The following is a 17,751-nucleotide window of genomic DNA, read 5'->3' on the forward strand; positions in this document are numbered from 1 at the left end:
CATCTTTAAACTTAGTATACCGTTATAATATTTTACCAAATGTCCTACTGGACAAATTGTAAAATTTCAGTAAATAAATAAAAAAAATCTTTAAACTTGTTCCACAACGACAGAGCAGTTTACATCTGAATCCATCTACTTTTGGTATATCTTACGCAGCGACATAAATATCTTCTGTATGAAGTTGTTGGAAATATATGTATGTCGGAGATGAAAGGACATCGGAGCCTCCCCTCTGGAACTTCGGGAAAATCCGTAAAATTGTAATTAAAGTCTACAGCTGTACCTGGCTGACTGGCTACACTCTACCTGGCCCAGGCCACACACCGCGGGCAATGTGGCAACCAGATGTCTTCGGATACTCACTGCGTACCCTCAATAGTCTCAAGTATCTTCCATAAATCTCAGGAATTTCCTAGTAGAGGTCCTTCAAACCAAACAAACGTCTGTTTCCGAAGAATTTCTAAAGACTATTGTCTACCACGGCTTGACAAGGGAAAGTTAGTTTTTCTCACGTCTCTCTCGAGGGCGGTTAAGACCCTTCGTTTAACCAATTAACAACGAAGCCTATTTCCCTCACTCTCTTAACTAAAATCGTCATCAACAAATCCGATGGTCCCGTGCGCTAGACACACCCATCCTTAGCTTTCCTCCGACACAGCATCGTCTCCCAAGACAGTACTGATTTTACATCCTTCGAACGGTCAACATCCTTTAACCGGGTATACACACCCGTAGATCAGTCACTCACTCATCTCGTACATACGCACCAGCGTAACTGTCTTCGTTATAAGTTGTTGGAATAAACGGTGAAATATAACTTACTCTACTGTGTCGTATTCATTTAACCACCTCTGTTATCTTAACCGAAACAGGGAAACGACTACTTCGCGGCGTCGATTCACCGAATCGTAGCGAGAATTTACGCCTCTAGCTGACGCGTTTTCCTCGCGACCGCGTCTCTCCGCGAACGGTCGTAACAGTACTTATTTGCGATTTATCACAATAAGCTTGGGCTCAAGGCGACAATTAGTTGCCGAACGTCGCGTACTCGACAGTAAACATTCGAACAGTTCCTTCGGGAAGAATTATTGCCAGATGTCGATGCAGCTACACAGCACAAGTTCAGCTAGCCTGAGGACCCTCTATGAACCTTAGGATTTTGCTAATCAAGGTTTTCCAAATGGGCAAGTAGTCTTTGTCCCAAATTGACCGCGACGTCAATTTCCCTTATTTTCCGAACGAAGGCTGTCCTCGACGAATCCGATGATCTCGTGTCCTTAGACACACCCCATCATAGTTTTCTTCTGTGGCATCATCGGGACGGAAAGTCATTCTCTCTTGCGATCTCATCGACGAAAAGAGTAACGCCTTACGATCAGTGAATATTAACAAAGTATCCGACTTAGATTTTGTAAGTACGTCTATCATCCCGTTAGCCGCGGATTCGTTATTGAACCTAGGATCGTTGTCATTAGTTTCTCGAGTATCTAACTACCACGGTTACTTGTCCAATTCTATAATAATCGTATTTGCACTAGTCAGTGTCTTCTCTATTGCATAACGACAACGTGTAATCCAAATTCGTAAGATTCGTTTCACGCCCCTAACCCTAATTCTAATGTAAACCCGACGTGTATATTATTGTGGAGGATTAGTCTGATTCTGGTTAAGCGAAATAACGAATACTTGTGATAACTAACGGTCTTGATACTCCGAAGCAAAACAACAACAGGACTTGAATTGTCCTGCTCGCGTGCCGCTGCATTATATCCTGTTAGTATAACGCAGTGTAACGACTCCCGTTGACGCGCTTCCTCGCGATCGCGTCTCCCCGTCACTGATCGAACAAACAATTATATTATCGTACGAGTTTTGTTCACAAAGTGACGAAACTTTCTATAATATCGTGTGCCCCGTTACGATTGTTAAAACGTTCTATATGAAAGTAAGCTAAACAAAATCTTCGTCGATCCATAGATGCTGTCGGTGAGCCCAGGAATGGAGGTAGGCAACAGCGGTCATGGTGGCCTCGGCGATAGACTAGAGGGTGAGCCAAACTGTGGTAGTGACGTGATGGACGGAGGCGGCGGCGGCGGCGGAGCCACTGACGGGATACAGGAAGCGATGGTGGCCGCAGCGAGAGACCGGGCGATCCGATCTGGAAGTGTTCGGCAGGACCTCGCCCTCGATCTACCCCCGCGGCTGCAACTTCCAGATGGCGAGGAACGTCCTTACGGAGCACATACCGCCCTTCACCTACGCGATCCGGAGCAGGTGAGTTCCCCACTGTCATCCAATATTTAACGGGGGTTCTCTTTATTATTCTCGCTCCTGCGGGTTTAGGTGGTTAGTTTCGACGCAGACTGGCCGAATTAAACTCTCTCTCTCTCTCTCTTCGTAGCTCGGCAAGTTTGCGGCGTTCTGCTTGCGTTTGAAAGCTGTGGGAATATACATACAGCGGTTGGTGGTACAGAAACCGACGCTGTTTAGGGAAATCGTGTATCGAATTTTGATCGAGGTTGCTTTTTGGACAGTGGAATTTTTGAAGATTATGATTTAGTGGTTAGACACCGAGTTCGTGTTTCTTCGTTTATGAGGAATTAAAAGAGAAAGAATACGCGTACGATAAGTGTATCGTTAGTTTGATATTTAGTTGATGCAACAAATTTTGACTTCATACAAAGTTATGGTTGGTATAAATACGCGCAGTCTTACAATTCTTCTCTCAACTCTTACAATTTTTCAATCTTACGACAGTTGTTAGCTTGGACTGAAAATCTGATAGAAGTCGCAGAAAGATATACGCGTTTGTGTATGATGCTTGATATTTCGTACGATAAAGAAAGTAGCTAATGTATAAGATGCACGTGTGGTAAAAATGAAATGAAATGTATTTAATTTAAAATGAATAATTTACACCGAGTATTGAGATTATCTGATCGTATTGTGTTCGCTGACAAATTGTTAAATCGTAACAGAGAAATTTATAATCTACAGGGTAACTTGTAACTTGTCAATTTGCTGATATCGTCGATCGTTGTAGAAAAATCCATGGCGATTTATCCTTTCATTTTATAGACATATTTTTCATACCTGATGAATGAAAGAACAAAAATATAAATGCGAGACGAAAGATGTGGAACGAATTATTGATTACACTCGAAGCTTATAGGTGATCGATGCAAACCTGTTACATGTACATAGATTAGAAGCGTACGTGTGTATACGAGGATAACGTGAAAATCACGAGAACAGATCACAATTATGTTAAATATAAAAAGTGCTTGAAATTATGCACAATCAATTTGCAGCGCAACATTCTGAAATTATAAAACACGAAGCTAATTAGCCAAAGTTAGCCGAGTATGATCCAGGATAACGAGCTACATCGAGCAACGGAAAACGTTGAATAATATCGCAGTATCCGAAACAGTTATGATAATCCTAAGATCGGAGAACGTGTAAAAAGGATTTTACAAACAATTTTTCATGCATCTTCGCCTATTACGATGCAAATTAGACGCGTTTCCCCCATCAAATTGCAAAAATATAATGATATACATTGCCGGGACAGAAACCTGTTTACAGAAACTTGCAAACATCATTGCTATACACGGTGTCCCGGGTTTTCTTCACGAAACGATATTTCTTGATCATATTCGTCGGATAAACGTAAGAAAAAAACTTCTTACATGTACAGTGTCACATGTGTCTCGTAAGACAATTTGAAAGGAAAGGTGATCTATCCTTATAAGGATCGTTATTTTTTTAAAAATAGATGCTATCCAAAATATACAGAGCGTATGCAATATCTGCAAAATATTCAAAGTTCAGTACTTACTATTAATATATTATTTAAGTTTCGCATTTTTCATTTAATTATGTTCGTAAGAATTTGAATTCGCGTAAACATCCGCTGTCTATTTAAATATACATTTTATTCTCACGTTTGCCGACAAAATCTAGCTGTTTAACAGCAGGACCAAAAGACACCTTACAGACACATCAAACCATCAAAGCATCTCGCCTGAAACCAATAAAATTGCAATCCGAGAAGACTAGCTGGAAAAGGCGCGAAATTCGAATCGTTCTTAACGAAACGATGTAACTTGGAAACGAACGAAACCCTCTCTTTAACGAGGAACGTTCCGTGTCTCTTGATCGCGCGTCTACGCGTCGTAAATACTAATTCTTAAACATCGTAATCAGCATAGCTAATTACCGTGTATGCACGCTTTAATAACACCGTCTACGTACGTCCACGGTGTTAAACACGCGGGCGAAAACAGAATTCACTGGAACAGGGTGCTGCACGCGTGTTTCGCCAACGAATACGTAGCACGAGTCTTGTGCTCGACACCTGAGAACCGCACCGGCCATTTATATCGACCCAAGTCATTTTACTCGAGCCAATCGAGACGAGAGAGAAGAAACATCGCTAAGTGAAAAGCCGCGACTTGGACGAGGGAACGTAGATTTTATCTGGGGTACACGGACCGTGGAAAATTTATCCTTTTTTACACGCGTTATTACCCACGTGGTCGGCGCTACTCGAAAATGCGCTTATTAGCGACCGGCTAATCGAGCCGCACGTTCGACGAATGAAAACGGTGCCGGTTGGCGAAACGTCTGGATCCAGCCAGTCGACTAATCGGCTAAAATTGCTCCCCCACGGTTTAATGCCATTAACATGCCGATATTAAATGTTACCAGACGCGAAGGCGGTGGGTGATATTACGTTCGAAAGGTTTGCGCCGGCGATAACCAGAGAATCTGAACGTGTATGTGCGCACGTATAAGGCTTGAGTATGAGCTTGAATCTTGGAGGAAAAAATACACAGAGGAAGATGATGGAGGTTTAATTTGTCGAGAAAATGTTTATTGCGTGTACGAAGAAACGAATTTGTGTAATGTCTGGAAGAAAATATAGAAGATTTGGTGCATTGAAAACGAATAATGCTCGCTTCTTAAGGAGATCTATCGAGGCAGGATAGTGTCTGGAAGAAGATCGAGATTTCAATAGATCAATGATTTTATTATGGATTATCCTGTTCTTGTTGGTAAATTAAATTGCAGAAGGGAAACATAAAAGTTTGCGATTGATAATTTCTAGGCTGTAAATGTCGCATTGTAACGTGCAACGATATGTATTTAATATATAGAGCATAGAATTTCTAGTGAACGGAACAAACTTTTAGCTAGGTTTCATCTTTAGTTCAGGATCATTCAATCAGACTACGGATAATAGGATATTACGAATTCTTACGATTAGTGATATATAAAAATAAACACAGATATATAAAAATGAAACAGATAAATGAATACACGAATCTTACGGAAATAAAAATTTACACAATATTCGTTGATGCATAAATACATAGATGTACAACAATCTATTAGATATTATTTTATTATTTATTACATATTTATTTTATTATTTATTATTGCTTAGTCCGCGCCTCTCGGTTTTCGACGAGCTTTCGGCTTTACATCTCTTTTACCTATTTCGCTTTTTATATATCTACCTCCCCTCTTATCCACTCTATTATATCGCACTGCCCTTAATTCTTCTGTCTCTAAAACTATGGCAACTTTTGGGCTTCTGCCTCCCTGCTGTGCTTCCTTATTGTCGTCCCTCCCCGTCTTGTATTGCCCTTCTCTTCTCTATTATCGCTCTTAGCTCTGTTAGTCCTTCTCCAGTCTCATTTAGTATTTTTTCTCTATCCTTTGGTCCTCCCGTTATTTCGCATTCTTCTGTTACACGTCTCAGGTCTTCTTCTTTCCTTTTACACAGTGTGCTAGATATGTACATATATTCACCGACGTATCAGCACGTATAACGCATAAAAATGTACATAAAATTCTTTTATCGTCAAATTGTGCAACGTGCTCGTTTAAAAATATTTACGAGTAGATATAAAATATGATTTTGTATAAATCAGCGCGATGAACCACGGCCTCGATAGGGTTAAGCAGCCGGGTCACCGGAAATATCGTTGCTTCGGAGGCTCGCAGACGATCGAGTGACCGCGGGTCTCGTGCCATTTTCGCTGAAGGTCGCGTCGAGACGTCTCGCGCGTGCTCGCCACGCCACGAAGGAGGTGGCGCGACCGACGGAGATTCGAATTCTACCCTCGTCCAGGTTTCTAGAGTTCCAGATGCCGGCCGATCGAGCAGAAACGCTCATCCTCTCGGCGCTGTTCGAGGGTCACGAGGTAGAATTTTAGAAATTCTACGCGTGTAAACGCGTGCACCAGGGTTATTAGGTTGTGCCAGAATTTTCTTTCGTTTCATAAGGAAATAATAGATGCGCAACATTTTTTGTTTTATATTATTTTATCGAATATCGTTTTGTTCTATTAAGATAAAGGTCAGAACTTTTGACAGATTAGGTTTCACGTTTTGTATAAAGCATTGTTGCAATAGACAGGTTTGTAAAAGAAGGACGCTTTTGGAACAACCTGATACGTTGCTCTATCTCCGTCGCTCTTTCTCTGTTCGTGTGTCTTCGCGTCGAATTCCTTCCCTCTTACGCGATAATTTGCGATATATAAAAATATGAATACATTGACGAGTTGCAAGTTGTAGATTATGGACTTGAGTTTAAGATTTGTAGGATTTTATGCGATATAGAATAATTTATAATTAGAAAAATTGCGACGATGTTATTGCTCTCATAAAGATCATTCAACAAAAAGAGTTTTCGAAAGTAAGGCTTCTTTCAGATTGTGCAACATTTTTCATTGTGCACAACTTTCAATTCTCACATACGTAGGTACAAGCTGGCTGCAGGTTACAACCGTGCAAAAATTAAAGGTTTTTCAGTGGTTTCATAGTTACGATACGCAGCATATGCTAATTTACAAATTGTCATTGCAATAATTGCATTAATTTACCGAGCTTTTCAATTTTAATATTCCTCGTTTCATTACCAAAACGTCTCTATGTACTGTTACATTTATACTAAAAGAATTTATTAACATCCACAGCTCGTATCGTCCAACTTGTAAAATTCTTTTCCGCCTCTTCGAATATTTTGCACGTGAAATTTGTTTTACTCTTCTCATAGAAGCGTGCCATCATTTTACGAATCGAATGTCGACGACCGTTCGAGATATAGATATTTCACTCGATTGACTGGTGTCACGATCGCGAACGAAACGCGCAGATGAAATCGGTTTTCGATTTTTGGCGAACTGCCGCGAAATAAACGTTTCACCGCTCCGCTACGTTTATATCCGAACGAAAACGTCGCCTCTGGTGACGCTGTATGTCGAAGGGTTGTTTACGATACTCTGCTCACAGTGTCGCGCACCACTTTCGCGAAAACCAAATATGAATTTTTTTTTTTTTTTGTTTTTTCCTTCTTGATGGATGGATGTTTGGGCGCCTACAAGCATTTGCTTAATTCTTTCAAAAGGATTTCCGAAAGATCGATCGTGTTTGAGCGTTGGGATTGAAGCTTTTGTTTATCCGCACGTATATGACACGTTTGGGAGATTAGACTGCAAATTGTCAAGTTCGGTTCCATTGATTATTCCAAAGTTTCGTTCTATCCGATTTTGTTGAAATGTTTGAATTGTTTTGTTTTGTTTTTTGTCGTTATACTTCCACTTCGTCTGATCGCCGTGTGCTTGCGAAATTTCCAAAAATCTACCTCGCAAGATCGGATTGCGTGTACGAAATACTTGTGAAAATGCGTAGAATGTACAGGATACGCGAAAATATACAAAATATGCAAAGTGCATCTATTTATTGTAATATTTAACCGATGAAACAGGCCTCTCTGCTTAAATCCTATTGTTTAAATAATTTTCTTGAAAATACGAATAAATCGAAGCGAAGACCTACGTTAAAACTGAAATGTTCGATTTTCAGGAGAGCGAGATTTACCAGAAGTGTGTGCGACCACCACCAAACCGGACGGTGTTCGACAGCGAGAGCCCTCCGCCTTACCGAAGCCAGTCCGCGTTGCTGGACGCGCCGGATCGTATAGTCCGGTGCCACAGCGCCGGCAGTTCCTTGTTGAGGGTGTTCCGGAAGTTCCCTAGTCCTGGGAGCTCGACGCCTGCCGTAGTGGTGCCGCCGCCGCCCAGACGACCTACCTTGTCCAGTTATTCCGAATCTAGTAGCAACTTGAGCAACCTGTCCAGCCTAACGATGGTTCCCTGCGAGACCGACGAGAGTCAGCAACAAGAACAACAACAACAGCAGAAACCGCGCGTCTGATCCGAGGCACGGCCAAGAAGAAGAGCGCTTGAGGTCACGCAGCAAACAAGCCCAACGACGTCGAATAGCAGCGAATTCCTCGAGGTCGACGGACGACGAAGGATCTCGTGGAAGAGGCGACGAGCCATTCCAAAAATCGTGGCGGGACAACGAGAAGAAAAGACAGAGGAACGGGTCGACGACACACGGCACAAGGACGCTGCTGTTGCCTCTGATACTGCCAGCAAGGTTGTCGTACTTGTTCTGCCCTCCTCGAGAATTCTCGACCCGTCGAGGATCCCTCAAGACTGACTCGCAGGAGAAACGTTCGTACGGGTTCGGCCAGCTGACGAATACGTCTACCACGTTGTTACTACGGTCGTGGATCGGCTGCGCGGAGAATCTCGCCGACAGATAAAAAACGCTACCACCTGAGAGAGGAGAAGAGAAGATGAAGAGAAGAATTTCGTACAACGATCCTCCTCCTGTAACATCCTACTTGTACCACCGCCGCAGCTGTAGATCCTCCTTTGGACCGCGCAGCTTTGGATGATCCTTCAGCTTGGTTTTTTTTTTTTTTTTTTTTGGAACAGCGTCCTCGCCCGGGGGCTGACGAAGATGAAGAGAGAGAAAGAAGGAGGGAGGAAGAGTGCTGCTTTCGTGGGTCTGTTCCCTTCGGTGCTTCCGGTGCTCGATACCTTGCGATACATCGGCCAGTCTCTAGCCTAGATCTCAGACGATTCCAAAGTTATTTAGAGACAAGGTTAGTTTATTAACGCAGCTAATGAGATTGGATTAGGGTGAATTGAGGGTGGGCCGTTGAGGCACCAAACGAATCGGATCGAAAACGAATCAGTCGAAGCGTGTACGAAAGCGAGAAACGGATAAGAATGGAAATAAAGGGGGACGATAGAAAAAAAGAAGAGAGAAGAAAAGTACTGAAATAGCGAGGCCTATGAAGAATTTAAGAGAGAATAGACGCAAAGGTACGATCCGTAAAGCAGCACCAGCCACGAGTAACGCAGAGAGTGACATATTTTGTTCCTGGGGGGAAAACACGAGACACCATGAAGCAATGTACGTGATAGGAAGCTGGCCATGGGAAAATACACGATGTAGCAATTAGAAGCCGACAGAGTTTGCTGCCCGTTTGCTGCCGACCCAAGACGCGATACCACAGACCAACGGGACGATATTTCTCATCATCGAGTTTCGTTTCGCTGCGAAAAAGACTTAGTAAATTATTTATTGGCGATAATTCGCGATGGAGCGTGTCTTTGTAGAGAGAGAGAGAGAGAGAGAGAGAGGCACACGACGAAGCGGAGAAAACGTGGAGAAGCGGACAACGCTGCGACACACGCTAGAATAAAATGAATGTATCCGCGCGTGAATGATTCGCGTCAATTGTTTGCGTTTCTGTGTACGTATGTACGTATGAATGTATGTATGTACGTATGAATGTATGTATGTATGATGTGCGTGTGTATGCGTGTATGCGCGCGCGTCCGTGCGTGAAAATACGTGGAGCACGTATCCGTGTGAAAAACGGGTCCAGAAGTGAGAAGAAATGGAGAAAGATAGAGAATCGAAGAAAGGGAGCAAGAGCGTGGTAACATCATCGAGAGGAACGCGTGACGCGAAGGGCGAAAAGGAAAGGGATTTTCTGAATGACTGATACGGCGCGATTCTATGCAAGGCTGTGTGTAAATGAAAAATGAAGAAAAAAAGAAAGAAACGAATGAAAGGAAACCAGAGAGAGGAAAAGTAGTGCCAAGAGCGTTAATAAAAAAAAAAACAAAAAGATGATAACGATGATGGTAATGAAACAATGTAAATATTAGGTTAGGTAGTTCAATATCGATATAATTATTACGACTAAAAATGATATGCTCTATATACTTGATTAAAAAGTAATAAACCTTTACACCACGCATAAACACGAGTTAGACGGGCCGTACGAAATCGCCATGGGACACGCGTTACGCTTTTCGACGAGGCCTCTGTGACATTTCTTCTGGATATGAAAGAACAAAAGAAAGAAAGAAAGAAAGAAAAAAAAAAAGAAACGAAACGAAACATAATATTTGACAAAAAAAGAAGAAATTCGCTCTCGAGCATCACGATCGATACTTCGATTTCTGTGATCGGGAAACAAATGAATAGAGAGGGCAAAAAAGAAAAAATGACAAAGTACTATACATCTCTTTATATCGTGGTTGGCCATCGACTTCGTCGATTATTCAATTTCTTTCTTTTTTCTCTCCGCACGAAAAGAGGGAAGAGAACGGTTGATCGAAGCTTTCGGGATATTTTTGAAAGAACAGATCGCTATTCACGTTTTAGTGATTGGTAACGAGTGGAAGATGAAAGAATCGGAATGGGATGATCGCGAATCGTGGACGAAGAGGTTGTAAAGAGATAAAAAAAATTAGAAGAGAAATCGAAGGGAGCATCGCGATGCTCGAAGAGTGTACTGCTACCGCGTCTCGCCGTGATTCGAATGGCTCGCACGATGTCTGATATAAACGCTACTTTATTATTATTCAGATAGATAAGGCTTCAGTTTTTCGAAAGAAAAGAAGAAATGAAAATAGGACGAGATCTGCCTTGACGACGAACCGAGAGTCGACGACCGGCTTCGTTTCCCCGTTTTCTTTCAACTGCCACGAAAAAAAAAAAAAACAAATAAAAGTTTCCATTTAGATCGCCGTGGAGATTGCCTCGAAAGAACGGTTAGGGTTTACGGTAACTTGTTTAGATTTAGATATGCCTAATGGTGCGTTAGGTGTATCGTTAGACGATTAACTATTAACCTATTAACCGGGGGAAAACAAAGAAAGTTCACTCGTCATTCAGATTGCAAATTTGTTGGATAAAATAACTCGTCTATTTAGATATTATTCTCCACGTGTCATTTTTATTATTCATCATCATCGCTCGTATCATTTTTATTAAAAGTACGTTATAGGAGAGAGATGAAAATCTGAATATGTTTTTATCAAACTTTTTATTTTAATATTTTAATATAGCATAGATAAACACGAAGAAAGTAAGCGTTTTTAAAATAGCTAATAGATTGATCAAGTCAACCCCAACTTGACCCCAATCAAGTTTTGTGAAATACCAAAGGTATATCTAATTATTTAAAAAGCAATATTGTAATGTATTCGATAGTTTGATATTATGAAAAGAAATACATTTTAAATTAATTGAATAAGAAAATTAGGAAAAAGACACACGTTCGGTTTTAACGTTAGATCTATCGACATTAAAAAAAAAATCTGACACTTATCGTTTCGACTGATTCGACAATTTTACCGTTGAAATCAAATAGGAGGATTAGCTCGCGAAATTGTTTGATAAATTGACGAACGAGAACCGACTAAAGATCGATCAAAATCAAATAAATTTTTCAAAATTGTTACGAATAATTTCATAGTAGACTAATAAACTTCTACACATTCGAATATGAGACCTAGGCCTTTTTTTCCTGTTCCAAATATTTTCCACCTACTAAATTTCAATACCGCTCCACCTGTACAGAAAATGAAAAATGCTGACTTATCGTATTCCTCCTCTGTAACGTTCATTTGCAACGACTAAAACTAGATATGGGACACTCGATACCCCGAAATTCTTCGAAACTCCAGACGAATTTTATTTCGACTAATAATAATCCAATTGAATTTATATTTAAAATCCTTTAAACTCGTTTTAATTCATCGATAAATAATTTGACTTTCCGCGAAAAATTGTCTAACTTCCTACCAATTGTAAGATAAATATTTCTTAGAGATCAAAGAAAAAAAAAATAAACATTTCGAATTTGGAGAGTCGCGAGATCTCAGTTTTGACAATTTTTCGGGGTCTTAAGGCCCAAAGCAAATTCATTCGACTTTCGCTATCTAATCTGAACATCAGATTTTGACCCGCCTCTGACTAAGATCCACCTGAACGAAATCGACGCATTTTTATTAACCTTTCGTTTCGCGATTAAACAAATTAACGGAGAACCCGGTTAACAGGTTAATTGGGCGTGCCGTGGAGTACGCCATCGACACAGTGTTCCTGAGAACCTTTTTCCCGAAAAAAGGCGGAAAGTTTGGTAAAGGGAAAAAGAGAAAGAGATGGGGGGAAAAAAAAAGAAAGAAAGAAAATTATTTTCTATGCTCCCGGATACCTGCACGTACCAAATAGATTTCTATCGATTTTGAAACTCAGTATCGAAATGATTTTTTTACTCGATAGCCATGACATTGTTAATTTAAGATAGACTTTCGTAATCGTTATAATCGCTAAGACGAAAGTGACATGGAAGCTTTAAGTGAGAGAGAGAGTGAAATGGTATGGCGAATTTAGTGTTTTCCTACGATCGAAAGAGACTCACGAGCGTAATTTTTTACACACTTTGATATTTTTCTCGAAATAAAGGGACAAAAGGGAATACGTAATGGAAAAAAGTAAAGTATGAAAGAAAATAATAGTATTTTTATTGAAATTATCTTTCAAACGTAGACAATTGCGCATCAGCTAACGCTAATTTTCTCTTATAAAGTAACGATTCACCAGAAAGGCCTTCGACACCTCGACAAAGTACAATCTTCTTACCAAATACAAAAATACAGTACCACCACGGCAATCTGATAGAAATAAAACTATATTGGAAACTGAAATTGTACGCGCGTGCAATCTCAGTGCGTAATAATAAACTGAATGGATCCTCCAAGGAAAGGAGGAATGAAAAATGTATATTTGTAAAGGGAATTTGTTAAACGCGATATTTGGCGTGTAGACGAGCAAACTGGCGGTATCGACTTCGGTTCTCGACCTCGGGACAGAGCGAAACTACTCAAGTATCTCATGAGAAGTCACCAATTATTGTAATCCTTTAAAAAGAGAGAGAAAAAAAAAGGTAACCGTTTCGACGAAGGGGTAAAATTGCAAACGAATGATCGACGGCTCTTTCCTTTCGATTCTCGGCTCACGCAGGACACGCAGGAATCTCCTTTCTAAACTTTCCAAATTTCTGAAACCGTATCACAAGAAAATTCGTCCATTTTATTCCCTGTATGCTCGTTACTTCGAATATTCTATCTAAAACGCTCTATTTATTAATATATCTATATTAATTATATTCCATGTATCTTTCAAACATCGAGATTGAAACGAACATTCGAACGTCCCGTCCCACGTGAAATGAGAATTGAAGAAAAGAAGCGAATAACGAAACGAAAAAGAAACACCGTAGAAGAGGCACGTTTTAGGCGTCGAATATGTATAGGTAAGCGTTGAAATAAAAAAAAAAAAAAAAAGGAAGCGAAGAAGAAGCGAAAAAGAATGCAAATGCCGATGAAAGAAGCGTACACAGTCGGTCGGTCGGTCCTGTGTGTGCACACGTATCAGACATCGTTCTGCGTGTACGTGTGCGCACAGATGAAATCAGAAGTTGTTTGGAGAGAACCAAAAAACAATGCCCGGGTAGTTTTACACACGACACTCGTGGTTTTTAAGCCGCGAACGGACGCAAGCTTTTTTCCATCGTTAACGAAAAAAAAAGAAAAGATTTAAAAAAATAAAAAGAAAAATGTGTTCACGCGCATGCAATATTAGGTGATGAAGATTAATCGTATTTCTCTATGTAAAGAAAGAAAGAAAGATGAAGCGTTATTCGAAAAAAAGAAAAAAAAAAAAAGGAAGAAAACGAGCGCGAACGAGTGAGAGCGTGAAGTTGAAGGAAAGAGAAAGAAGTGGGAAGGAGAAACAGATAATCGGGAGACACGCGAAGAACGAACAACAGCGGACTAACGAGAGAATATACGGTCCCTCGCGATTGAACGAGAGAGCAATCGACGAGAAGACGCGACAGAATGATTGTACGTGTGCCTGAGTGTGTGTACATGGACGTGTGAACAAGAGAAAGAGAAGCAGAGCGTGCAAGAAATGGGAAAGGTACGAAAAGGTATGACTAAATCCAAAAAAAAAAAAAAGGGTCTTGTGCAACTCTCGGTTAAATTAAAACGATTAAAAAATATTTAAAAAAAAAAAGAGAAAAAAATAATTGAGAGAGAATATTGTTATTGAATTAGATCGAATTTTTTAAGGGCCGTCGACGAAGCGGAGTTTTAGATTAAAGAACGTTTAGGCGAATTTGTGAGTTTTTGATTTACGCGAAAGTAAGAAAGGAAGTTTGATTAATTGAACTTTAGCATTCTTAATAATTAATTCGAGGTGTGTGTATCGTGGTGTCTTTTTAACCCATTAAGCGTGAAAATTGTGTTGACGAAACATTTCATTTGCAATTTCTTCCCATCGGTTTGTATTATCGCAAATTGTTTTTAATATTAACAAATCATTCGATACGTTTAACGTCAACGTTTCGTAACGCTTGCGATATTAATATTTCGCCGACATTATCCTTTATTTCGATTTGATCATTTCAAAGGAATACAGAAGATTTAAGAACAATACGTTCGTCTTTAATTTCATAAAAAAAAGAACAAGCGATTGTTTGATGCTTAATGGGTTAATAATTCGTTATGGGACGCTCGAGCTTTCATTAGGCGATCCAGCTAGAGCGACGAGATCGATCTATCGTGGCCTTTCGCTGAAAATCACCGGCAATTAGGCTGTGTGGAACGACGACGGGCTAGCTATCTTGTCGATATCGAAAAAGACGAAGGAAATGTTTTCCATTTGCGCAGATTGCTTTCTGGCAGCGTACTTTCGACAGATTAGCTCGCTGGATCGATAATCGATACTCTGACGTTCACAGCAGCTATTTAATCGAAAAGTTACGGCTATGGATCGGTAATATCCCCTAAAATCATGGTCGTATCTTCTTGATAATAAATCGGTTAGAATCAATTATACTTTAGGAAAAATTTAGACGAAGAATCTATCTACAGTGGCTCAGGAAAGTATTCGGCAACTTTCGTGCGTTATATTATGTTTGTTACATGAAACATTTCCAAGTTTCATTAACGCTGCAGCGTTGTATAACTTTCGTAAAGGAAAGTATAGTAATAATTGTTATAGACGACGTTTATTTTGGCTTGTGAGAGAGAAACTGGTGTTCCATCGTTTTAATCTTGAAAATCGGTCTTAGGACAATCTTAACTAAACATGGACAAAATTCGTGATCTGTAAGATGAAACAGAAAGTTTATCGATACAATGGTCTAAAGTCTTGAATATTCCAAAATCGACTGTCAGCTGATATTTAGCAGAGATCTTCTTATTCTTTTATTTTATCACCATTCGTAATTCTATTTCCACTGTTTCACATTGTATGAACTATTTGTACCCTTGAGGCACGTTCGTACAATCTCGTTCACTCGTAATTTCCATTCTCACACAATCACAGACTCATCACACTCGTCCTCCTATACTACGTTCATACATTGATACGTAGGTTTATAAGTATATGATATAAATACTTAAAAAAGATGCGAAATAGCAAAGAAAGAAAGATGCGTGGCACCAATTTATTGGACGATTTATATGCTATGACCTTTAAAGATCGTAAAAGGTTTCTATAAGTGTTCAAATATATGTGTATATATATATATACAAACTTTCATGAGCCACTCTATGTACTGATTAGTCCGTGCTTAGAAAGGAAGTAAGGACATTTTCTTAAAGAAAGAAAAAATCTTATATGAAAGAAGCTATTTTTGAGCGTCAAAGCGAACGAAAGCCCGTTCGTCTTCTCCTCACCGTCTCCGTGTACGTCTTCACGGAAGTTCAGGTTGATCGACCAAACGATATCGCGCGTGTCCCAAATTGAATATGTATTTGAGCCAAGTTCATCGACAACCTGGCCGCTTCCGGTCCATCTAGTCATGCTAAGCCATGCGCGTCCTGTCGGACGATGAAATCGATCTGTCGTCGTTTCATCGATTTTTCCCCGAAAAATGGCGGGGAATCCATTTTACGTAGGCGCGATTTGTGATTAAACGATGTGTTCGGAAATTCTCGGACGATCCACGTCCGTCATTTTCTCTAGCGCGAGAATTATACATATTATCGAAATTCGACGTTAGATTATCGGTTATTTCCTCGAAGATGTAATTATTGTCGTATTGTCGATAAGATTGGTGTGTCTAGTCTTAAATACCACGGCGAGAAATTTTGAGATATAGATCGATGTGGCGTCTCGGTGCTCCATCTTGTTCTGTTTTCATTGTTTCTGTATTTCCCAATTCTATGAAACATCGAGACAGCCATTTCATGTTTTTGATCCGTGTCTCACCGTGGTATATAATAAATTATGTCTTCTTCCTCTTTTTTCATTTGTTTACGTTATTAGGTAATCAAAGTAAAAAAGAAAAAAAATATAATAGATCGAGATACGGGAGAGTTATATTATAAATAAATGCACACAGACCCGCAGACTGATATGGATGCAAATCTGAGAATCAAAATTTTCGACCGTCTCGTGGTTTCTCGGGGACGCAGTGTCTTATGGGGCGGATCTTTTGGTACTCGTTAGAAATCGAGTGAATGGAAAGTTTATGGTCTTGAATAGGGAGAATTTAAAGATCATGGGTTGGAAAAATTAATTAATATCTTTGGTAGGAACAAAGGTACCAAAAGAAAAAAAAGGAGATGCGTGCGTGCGTGCGTGCGTGCGTGCGTGTAAAGAGAGAATGGAAACACGTGCAACTGGAAGATTAAGGAACTAATTAAAAAAAAAAAAGACGTAACAGGAAAAAAAGAACCACACTAGCCAACGTATGTCATTTGAATCGAATAATCATCGTTTCGTTGTCGTGATGTACGAGCAGGAGAGAGAGAGAAAAAGAGAATATGCGAGTGGGAAATTGGAGAATCTTTTTTCAAGGTAATCGATCGATGTTGTAGAAACAGTGTCATTTAAAGTAGTAGATCGCTTCTACCAAAAAAAAAAAATAAATGAATAAATAAATAAAAATAAGAGTAAAGTAAAAATAACATAAAATAAAAATGAGTCATCTCGAAGAAAAAAGTATGAAAAACGGTTTACGTAATTCGAAAGTCGCGCCAGCCGCGTTGTAGAGAACGCTCGAAGCGGCGCGAGATTCGAAATCGACGCGCGAAGCATCCGCCTTCACGCTCCTTGTCCCTTCTTACGCTCCATTTTTCTCTTCTTTTTTTCTTTTTCTCTGCTTTCGTTATTTTTATTAATTGTCTCGATCACGCGTCGAATCTCGCGTTTCCTTCTAACGTGTCTCCGACTCGCGAGCAAAATAAACGATTTTTTATACAGTAGAATTATACCAATTGTACCACATAGGAAAGAAAAAAAAAATAATGATGTTCGTTGTTCACTGCTCTGGCTTGCTAGTAACGGCAAAACTCAATAACCCGGGCCTCTCGGAGGCTGTTCGGACCAGGAGAGGCGCGAAAATTAGAAAATGAAACTAAAAGACTGTTGACCAATAACGAGCGTAATTCACTTGGAAGAACTTGCTCCGGACAGTCCCCTTCGTGCCCCCTGTATGAATCGGCAACATTTCAACATTGCAAGATTATTGGTGTACTTATCACGCAGTTTTCTACA

At 40.0% G+C, this 17,751-nt stretch overlaps 1 protein-coding gene across 4 annotated transcripts in view; it reads left to right on the plus strand.

Moving 5' to 3' along the window:
- The window catches only part of LOC117207109 (protein TMEPAI-like), a 54,894-nt gene extending 37,794 nt beyond the window's left edge, over nucleotides 1–17,100 (plus strand). For 3 of the 4 annotated variants that reach the window (XM_033446988.1, XM_033446989.1, XM_033446990.1), the window contains exons 2-3: nucleotides 1,981–2,277; nucleotides 7,882–17,014. In XM_033446988.1, the coding sequence (XP_033302879.1) occupies nucleotides 1,981–2,277; nucleotides 7,882–8,232 (648 nt within the window). In that variant the 3' untranslated portion in view covers nucleotides 8,233–17,014. Of the gene's footprint in view, nucleotides 1–1,980; nucleotides 2,278–7,881 lie in introns of all 4 variants that reach the window. The other variant, XR_004487469.1, reaches the window with a different exon arrangement.
- The last annotated feature ends 651 nt before the right edge of the window (nucleotides 17,101–17,751 follow it).

The sequence above is a fragment of the Bombus bifarius genome, unplaced genomic scaffold, assembly GCF_011952205.1.
Source record: "Bombus bifarius isolate JDL3187 unplaced genomic scaffold, Bbif_JDL3187 scf7180000008022, whole genome shotgun sequence".
Classification (NCBI taxonomy): Eukaryota; Metazoa; Arthropoda; class Insecta; order Hymenoptera; family Apidae; genus Bombus; species Bombus bifarius.